The 9,978-nt window shown below is 36.9% G+C and overlaps 1 protein-coding gene across 1 annotated transcript; it reads left to right on the plus strand.

Moving 5' to 3' along the window:
* Positions 1–318: 318 nt before the first annotated feature.
* DNAJB4 (DnaJ heat shock protein family (Hsp40) member B4) lies at positions 319–5,437 on the plus strand (the record flags this gene model as incomplete). The annotated part of the gene is made up of 3 exons (XM_079536403.1): positions 319–529; positions 3,073–3,647; positions 5,204–5,437. 3 exons carry the CDS (start codon positions 319–321, stop codon positions 5,435–5,437), a joined length of 1,020 nt encoding a protein of 339 aa, XP_079392529.1.
* Between the last annotated feature and the right edge of the window lie 4,541 nt (positions 5,438–9,978).

A 9,978-nucleotide genomic window follows, 5' to 3' on the forward strand; every position in this document is an offset into this window, starting at 1 on the left:
AGTATTTGTCGTTCTAGAAAGAGTCGGAGACACGTAGTTTAGATGGGAGGACTCTGAAGAGGGCTGTGTCCTGTCCTGTGTGTGTAATTATTTATAAATGAGCGACAGTGGAAGGAATGAAATACGGATAAGCTATCTAACGTTTCTCTAGCGTATCAGAGTTTGTTGATTTTTTTTTTTTTGTTGTTGTTGTTGTTCTGTTTACTTGATTTCCAAATTTGATCTTTATTTTTCCTTCTCTAGCTTCTCTGCATTGCTGAGATACTGGATACTAGTTTCTTTATAACAAGGAAAGTGTAAATTCCTGTAACGCTGAGGATGGGGAAGGATTATTATTCTATTCTGGGAATTGAAAAAGGGGCTTCTGAAGAGGATATCAAAAAGGCTTACAGAAAACAAGCGCTTAAATGGCATCCGGATAAGAACAAGTCTGCTCATGCAGAGGAAAAATTCAAGGAGATTGCAGAAGCTTATGAAGTGCTGAGTGATCCCAAAAAGAGAGACATTTATGATCAGTTTGGGGAAGAAGGTATGTATATCTTTGTTGTAATTTTTGAGGGGCCACATATGTTGGAAGAAACAAAATAAGCACGGATGATGCATAGAAGCATGTGTTGGTTTTAGGCAATATGTCTGTACCACTTTGATTTTTGTCTCATTTTTATAATGTATTTTTATAATGTAAAATGTATTGCACAGGTTTTATGATAGTCTAGTTTTAATTTCTTCTGTTAATGTTTCTATGTTTTAGAAGTTCCAAATACTTACTTCACAGGCAGAAAGTCATTGGACTGCAAAAGTCTGTATGACCCATAAATAGCTTTCTGGGATCTCGTCTTACTGCTGCCTTCCCTTACTCTAGCACTTTCTGAGATGCAGTCAGAGAGATGAATTCTGTTTTAAGATTTTGTTAAAGGGCACTCTGATCTGAGCATGGCAGTCCTGAGCAGAAGCCCAGGTGTCCAGTCTGTAGTTGTCCTTGGCTTCTTGCCTAGGGGGGAAAGAATTTGGCTGATGTCATGAAATACCAGCACATTTTTTTAGCTTTAATTGTAAACAGTGATAACATGCCAAGAGAATGAGGCCTCAGAAATGTCATATTTATCCTAAAATGGTTATCTGGAGAGGATTTTTTTAAAATTTATTTTTGACCAACATGACTTGCCTCAGTCTTATGATTGATCAACAGAGGAGGACATTAACAACCCTCCTCTTAAAGTTATACTGTCAGAAATTCCAGATGAAATCATTATTTCTGTTTTTAATATGTATGTCCGCTCATTCATTGCCATTCGTGTCCCCCTCGAGAGAGCAAGAAAGGACACCTAGCATTATTTTGTGCAGGAAGTTGCAAGTTCTTATATGAAATTTGGCCCTCTGTCACCTGTGGGGCTTAATGAATTTGTTAAAAAATTGTTATAAATTCATGTAGAAGGCCTTTAGCTTCTGCACGTGGTGCAGTGTTTTTTGTTTTGTTCTACTGCAGGTGTCCAGAATGTTTAGGGCTGTTTTTAAAATATTCTTGGAAAAAGCTTTAGATACCAGAGGCCTTCGTTCCCTCTTGGTCTTCTGCCTCCTTGCATTTCTTCCTATTTTCCACACCTCTTTTCTGTATCTGACTATAAAACTATTTACCTTGTGATTCCTTTATTTTTTTATTTTTTTTTTTAATTTTTTTTATTTTTTATTCCTGTGCAGCATTCTTCTCAAATGGCTCTCCCAAAGATGCGGTTTTTTTATGTTATTTTTCTCAGGAGTAAGGCATGTGGCCTTTTGTGTCCTAGCACATATACTTGAGTCTAGAGATTCAAAATGTACGTTTGTTTATTTTGGGCAAAACGTTAAAGGTAGCAGTGGTGACTCTGGAAAATACCTTGTGATGACTCAGTTGTTCTCTCAGCTTTTCCATTGCTTCAGAGAGTGTAATTAGCAGTTCTGAGGAAGAGGTGAGGAGGTGGGATATAGGAAGCAGGAAACATTATTTTTTACAATGAAGAACCTTGGTGTGCCTTTCAATAAAAACTTCTGACCAGCTATTCCAGGAGGTGTCATTTTGTTACCACAGATTCATAGATCCACTGATCAGATTGTTCACCGTTAACAGTTCTGTGCTATGTGGATAGCACTTCACGTTGTTAAGTACTTTTTAATGGCATGGTGTGGATACGAGGGAAGTTGTCCTTATTCTGATGTCTTTCTTAGTTACTGCTGGTAACTGGTATTAGGCTTATGCATAGAAATTCCAAGCAAAGCAGTGGGGGTGGGGAGGGGGAAAAATGTTTTTTCAAACAAAAAAAAAAAAAGAATTGAACATTATGAGTTTTGAACTATGTGTCCTACAAAAACTTTCAATTTTTTTCTTAGATGTTTGAGATGGTATAGTGAAACTGTCAGTGCATCAAAGCAAAAATCTAATAGGAGTTGAGAAAGGCATTTAGAACTTATTGCAAACCCAGTCAAGAAGTGCAAAGGACCAGGCAGTGAGAATCATAAGGGAAGTCTTACCAGAAAAGCATTAAATGTAGATATCTTCCTAGGGAAGATAGAGGTAGAGAAGAGTTATTTGAGAACAATGTGGGTTGCTGTGGTTTTTTTTGTTTGTTTGTTTGTTTTTTGTACAGAGACGGTGACAGTTTATAGAAGATTTTTGTACACAAATAGGTCTTAAGAACTTCTGAGGGTTGTTTTTTTTGTGGCTGGATAGAATTATATTCCCAAGTTTCTTCTCTTTTCTATCATAAATTTGAGATTTTGCTCTGAATGTTAAGGAAGCAGTATTGCTGCTTGAGTGTTGTCCTGTTCCTTTATTCTCAAAATTCATTGCAGGAGTACAGAAGTAAAGCTTATCAACAATAGATTGGAGTTGAATAATGGAGACTGAGAGAAAGATTATTTGAATTAATAGTTGATACTGAGTAGCCTGATATTTCCTCATTGAGGAGGAGTCCTTCCGCTCTACCCCAAAGACCTTTTCAGCTTGTCAATTCTGATATCTATTCTCCCACTCTTTGATAAATGGAATATTAATATAGGCTTTCTTGCATAAAATTTTGCATATTTGTCTTTTTTTAGGTCTGAAAGGAGGAGCTGGAGGACCTGATGGACAGGGTGGTACCTTCCGGTATTCCTTCCATGGTGACCCACATGCTACGTTTGCAGCTTTCTTTGGTGGCACAAATCCTTTTGAGATCTTCTTTGGAAGGAGAATGCCTGGTGGTAGAGACACTGAAGACATGGAGGTGGATGGTGATCCATTTGGATCATTCACTAGTTTCAGTATGAATGGTTTTCCAAGAGAAAGGAATACAGTAGGTAGCCAGTTACGTCGTAAACAAGATCCCCCTGTAATTCATGAGCTTAAGGTGTCATTGGAAGAGATATATCATGGCTGCACAAAAAGGATGAGGATTTCACGTAAAAGGCTGAACCCAGATGGTAGAAGTGTCCGAACAGAAGACAAAATTCTCACTATTGAAATAAAAAGAGGATGGAAAGAAGGCACCAAAATCACTTTTCCAAAAGAAGGTGATGAAACACCCAACACAATTCCAGCTGACATTGTTTTTATCATAAAAGATAAACCTCACTCTCATTTCAAGAGAGACGGATCAAATATTGTCTATCCTGTTAAGATCAGCTTAAGGGAGGTAAGTCTTCTTTTAGTGGAACTCATTGTTCAACCCTATTATAATGTGGTACCACAGCTGTACAGCACAAACTGAATGACAGTGATGAAGTGTTTTCTTCTGTTCTAAAAAAAGCATTTCTCATAAAAATGTGACTACAGAATGTAGTTATTTATAGTGGAAGCACTAGCTGTTTTGATATAAATGGAGTACTATTTCAAGCTGTTTACCATGGAGGAGGTGGAAGAGAATGAAGATGGAAGAGTAAAAGTTGATATGACTTAAACCTTTGTACTTTACCTTTCTAGATAAATACATATTAGGCTAAATCAACAGATACATTCAATATAGTATGCTTATTTATTGTGTGATGTAATTGCTGCTTCCACGGAACAAAGTAGAAATTTCTTAACTATTTTCAGTGCCAGCAAATTCTAAGCCTGCCTTTTTTATGTCATACATTATTTCAGTGTGATTTCAAAGTAGGTAGAGATTGATTTCATGAGGATAAATTATTGAGAACAGGTGTTATAGGAGCTATATATAACAACAAAAATGCTATAGCTTTTTTTATTCTGTTCCAAGAACAAAACATGCTGGCTTTCAAAAGGAAAGAATTGGGCAACCAAGGAGAGTTCTTCAGAATCTGAAGCTGTGCTGTGGTCATAATTTAAAAATTAACATAGCTGAGTGTTTTGTGTTTTCTTTCAATCAGCATTAGGTGAAGGAGCGAGTTTTTACTTAGGTTTTGAGCTCTTTGTGCATATTATGAGCTCCCTTCTGAGAGGATTCCTATCTAAAAATACATTTAAAGTAAAATGAAACACTTAGAACAGGGTGAAGGAGGGATAGAACTATTTAATGATGTGTGTAATACAGTTCTTCATGGATGAAAGACCATGTAGAGTTATTGCACTGTTATGTAATAGTGAACATCTATAGGTATAGACCAAGTATACAGGACCAGGTGAAGTGGAAGAATCTTTATCAGAAACCTTAGTAATGAAAACAAACAGGAGAAAACCTGTTCTTCCTGATGTTTTAATTTTGACATTCTAAAATAGTGTTTGTTTCACCATCACAAATGCTCTCCTAAGACAGCTATTAAATTTGATTGTCTCTACTAAAAGACATTTAAATGTTGTATTATTTGATGTAACATAAGTTGATAAAAGTATTAGAGTAAATCCCTGTGCAGTGTGAACAAAAAATTGAACAGTAGAATTCTAAATTATTAACAGTATTCTAAAGTATTAACAGTAGATTCTAAATTACCAGTATAAATTGTAAACTATCTAGAGATTTGCTATTGGAGAGTTTTGAATGGTGTGTTTGCCCTGGGCTCAATTACCACTACTTGATAAAGTTATGGAAGAATATATAAACTCACTCTTCAGTGGGTATTACATAAGATTAGTGTATCTTGTCAAAATTCAAATAGACATACTAATACTAGATCTCTGCACTTCACAGTGGAGGTATTCTGTTCACAGTGCTAGTCTTTTCTAAATAAAATTCATGTGTAGCTACAGCGTTCTGACCAATCCATTTTTCTCATGATACAATCTTTTCTCTAGGCACTGTGTGGCAGCTCTATCAATGTGCCAACAATAGAAGGAAGAACCATACCCATGACAGTAAATGAAGTTGTAAAGCCTGGGATGAGAAGAAGAATTATAGGATATGGTTTGCCATTTCCCAAAAATCCTGACCAACGTGGAGACTTAATTATAGAGTTTGAAGTAATTTTCCCAGATAACATTTCTCCAGCATCAAAAGAAGTACTTAGGCGAAATCTTCCAGTTTCGTAAAATGAGGACTATGTCAACTGTTTAAGCAGGACACTGGAAATGCAGAAGACTGGCAAGTCTGTGCTTTAAAAGTGCAATGTGTAACAACTAGTGGAATATCTGTTTGTTTTTTTTTGTTTGTTTGTGGGTTGGGTGGGGGGAAATATTGTAATGCTGCATGAGAAGAAAAGAGTTAAGTACAAGTCATACGGATGACTTCTGCAGTATAATTTACAGGGAAAACCACTCATATTTTATATTAGATCTTCCTAATCAGAAAAGCTTATTCAGTATTTTGCTTAATATAAAGCGTAGTCAGTTTTTACAAAGCCAATGCATATTTCTGGTAAAGTACTCAAGCCACCAAGTACTTTTATTCCTTATATCTCTACTCTATCTAACATAAACAGTTTATACAGAAATTGGATGTGGTAGAAATATACACATGCGAACACTTTAAATTACGAAACAGTAAGGATGCTACTTGGTATGTTGCTTTCCACTGCACAAAGCATAGTCTGGGAAAATCAGCTTGGACTCCTAAATTGCCCCCCATTGAAATCAAAGAATTTTCTTTATTTCATCAGAATGTGAGGGGTCTGCATTAGAAGTCTAGGAAAGAGCATGTATCTTGAGGAGAAAGTAGCTGTTTGTTGAGTGGTTCCTCATGCTTCAGGCAGAACAGCAAGAAAGGATTGTACAAGTACATATACAGCAAGTGTGGGCCTGCTGTCAAATGAGACAGGGAAATTGGGTGACAAATAACATAGAGAAGTCTGAGATATTCAGTGCCTTCTTTGCCTCAATCTTTACCGATAATACAGTCATGACCAGGAGTCAGCCCGCTGAAACCAGAAGGGAATCCTGAAACAAGGAAGAGGTAACCTCAGTGGTGGTGAACCAACATAGAGGTGCATTAAACTAAATATACAGAAATCCATGACACCTGACAGGTTGCATGCAGAAGTGCTGAAGAATCTAGCTAATGCCTTTACAAGGCCTCTCAATTATCTTTTAATTTGAGAAAGGTTTCTGTAGACTGGTAAGAAGCAAATATCGCTCCTATCTTCAAGAAAAGCTAGAGAGAAGATATGAGGAATTACCAGCAAGTCACCCTTAATGCAGTCCCTGGGAAGGTGAGAAGGAATATCCTCCCAGAAAGCATTTTCAAACATGTGGAAGACAGTAATGCAATTTAAGGTCAGCATAGATTTACAGAGGGGGAATCATAGTTGACCAACTTGATTTCATTCTACAGTGTGGTGATTAGCTTGGTGGATAATGGAAAAACAGTCTGTGTTCTTTACCTTGACTTTAGTAGGCAAATTGACAGAGTACAGATAGATAAGTGGACAGTGAGATGAATTAAAAATGACTGAATGAGTGGCCACAGGGGTTTTGTTATCAGTGTCACAAAGTTCACTTGGAGGTAAGTCACTAGTGGTGTATGCAAATGCTCGATACCGTGGCCAGTAATATTCAACATCTTTGTTAAAGACCTGTATGATGGAATGGAATGCACATTCAGCAAGTTTGCATGTCACACAGAACTGTGAGGAGTGGCTGATAACACCATGTTGATTGTGCTGGCCTTAAGAGGGGCTTTGGTGGTCCAAAAAAACCACACAGAGGAAAAAACATACAGTTCAGTGAGTAAAAATTTTGCTCCCTGAAGTATTACTGAGGTATCAGTACAGTCTTGGGGCTTGCTGTCTGGAAAGCAATTTTGCTGAGAAAGGGCTTTGAGTTTCTGGCAGACAACAAACTGACCATGAACTAGCAATGTCCTTGCAGCAAAACAGGCTAATGGTATCCTGGGTTGCACTGGGAAGCCTTGTGAGCAGATTGAGGGAGGTAATCCTTCCCTACTCCTCACTAGTGAGGCTGCATCTGTCATACTGTGTCCTGTTGTATGCTCCCCAGTAGAAGGAAGACAGTGGCTTGATGGAACAAGTCTATGAGAGATTGAGAGAATTAGAACTCTTCAGTCTGGAACACAGAAAGCTCAGAGGGTTCTTATAAATGTGTACAAGCATTTGGAAGGAGGGAATGAGGAGAAGGGATCCAGACTCTTCTCAGTATCACCCAGTGTTGGGACAAAAAGCATGGGGACAACTTAATACACTTTTTTTTTTTTTTTTAATACTGCAAGGGTGGTCACAGACTGTGGAGTATCCATCTGTGGAGATGCTCAGAACCAAACTGGACAAAGTCCTGGGCAGCCTGGTCTAGCTGGCCATGCTTGAGGAGATTTGGGTGATCACCAGAGGTTCCTTCCAACCTAAAAGATTCTGTGTACACTGACTTAGGAACCTTTTTCAATAGACAGTATTAAGGACCATGCTCTGTAATTGAGGCTTAGCCCAAAGATGGGTGATGCTGATGTGACAGCTTGAATCCATAGGGAGTAGGTTTTTGGGTGGAAAGATGTATAAAGAACACTGTAGAAGTGTACCGTAGAGCAGATATAGTTGACATCAAGTTCAGACCTTGAAAATAATGCAGATTTTAACTTAAAGAAAAAAAAATCCCAGGTCCTATCTAAGGAGAAGTCTGCTGAAGACATGAGGTAGGATAGGGGTTACCCACAAACTTCTACGTGCTTGCGTTGAGTCTTTTCTGAATTCAAATATGACTTATCTTTGGAGTTAAAAGGTGCATAGGGAAAAGGAAAGCCCTCCGTAATAGTCTAGTTTTGTAATATTGTAATAGGGCTGGTTCCCTGCATTTTGGTGGAAGAAATGCTTTGCAGATTTGTTCTTGTTACTTGAGTTTAAAATATAATAGAGTGCTTTAGCAACAGTTTCAGAGAATGCTTTTCTTCATAAGAAGAAAATATATAGAATTTGCTGTTAGCCTTTTGACTGTGGAAACTCAGTAGTTACCTGCTTTGTTAGGTAGCTTAAGAAATAGCAGTATTAACTTCATATAAACGCTTTTCTGTGGGAAAGTAAATAATATGGAAGTTGGGATTCAATTTACAATAGCTTTTTAATGAGCACAAAAAATTCCATTTTTGTTACTCAAAGAAATAGAACTTCTGGAAGATACTGTTCAAATCATTTTTCAACTGCGGATCTCTTTGTATGTTGTCAGTTGTAGTCCTACAACTGCAGTAGATCTACAAGGAATGAAACAATTGCTGGAGCAGTATCACAAAGGGCAAACTTAGCTGCTTAATGTTTCTGCGTATTGTTAACACTATATCTTGTTTGTTGAAAAAGTTCCCAATATGTACTGTATTGCATTTCTAATGTGGTTTTTAAGTAAAAAGTGTAAAGTTGTTTTTTCATTTTCTCTCATCTTTTGTTATGTTGGCAGATGCTGAAATCTATTTGACTTAAGAAGTGTATCATCCTAAAATATGTGTATGTTACTTTAAAAGTTAATGGAATTGAAATTTTGTAATCCAGGATCTTGTAACATTAGTCTAACTTGTTAAAAAAAAAAAAAAAAAAGCCCCTCAATTACAGCACGTTATCTCTTGTAACTATTTTCAGGTAGGAAAAGTAGTGTTCAATTCAGGATTTGCAGTATCCTGTGCACTTACAGGCATATGTACAGCAAACTTCTTTTTTTTTTTTTTTCCCTAATTGTTTTCATGCTCAAAATTCAGAAGAACTGCAGAATTGGTATGAATTTTTTATTTTTTTAATGGAGAGATAACAAAGCATACATTTCAAAAAATAGCACATGAGATTTTACTTCAAAGTATGAGAGAGGGCATTAATCCAGGATTTGCAAGAAAGAAGCACACTTTTAATAGTGAAATGTTAAAAGCTATGTTTTAAAAACCGCTTGATTATTTTAAGTAAAGACTATGTGGGAGACAGAGGCAAATACTCAGTCACCTGCTATATCTTTAACTAAAATATACATGGAAATAAATTCACTAACCTGGGAGGATAATGATATTTTTAATCTCCTGAAGGTTGTTTAAGTGTCATACACAGCAAAAGCCGTTTGGTTAGTTCAGAGAAGTTCATTCTTAGACTTTCTGATGTCATAAGACTATTAGCATTCCATTGTTTTATTCCAGTATTCCTTGTATAATTGAAGACTATGTAAAGCCTGTTTGTGGTGTGTTGAGGAAGTGCTGTGGTTTGGGGATGGTTTTGGATAATGACCCATTTTCTTGTTTAGGGAAGTAACATGCTTTGTAGCTGGGATTGGGTCCCTGCTATTATTTTTTTCCACCTTCATCTTTTAACTTTATGGATGCTTACTCCCATGTATTTTTTGTGAAGTGTAAGTAGACTTCATTTGTGTGTCCTCTTTTATTATTCACCACCTACTTTAAATATGACCATCAGTCCAAACGTTACAAACAATGCTGAAAATGGGCAACATGTGTTGTGATAATTGGTGAAATGGGGTTAACAGTGTTTTGAGTCTCAGGTGCAATAGTTCTAATATTTTTAGTGGGTGCTCGAAAACTCAGGCATAAGGAGACATCTCTAGGATTGATGCATAGTACAGTGAATAAATAAAGATCTGAAAATGGTTACATCTTCAATGCCAATGAGCCAAAGCACATAGGAAATGCTCTATAGCTGGCTTGG

The sequence above is a fragment of the Tetrao urogallus genome (assembly GCF_951394365.1).
Source record: "Tetrao urogallus genome assembly, chromosome: 5".
Classification (NCBI taxonomy): domain Eukaryota; kingdom Metazoa; phylum Chordata; class Aves; order Galliformes; family Phasianidae; genus Tetrao; species Tetrao urogallus.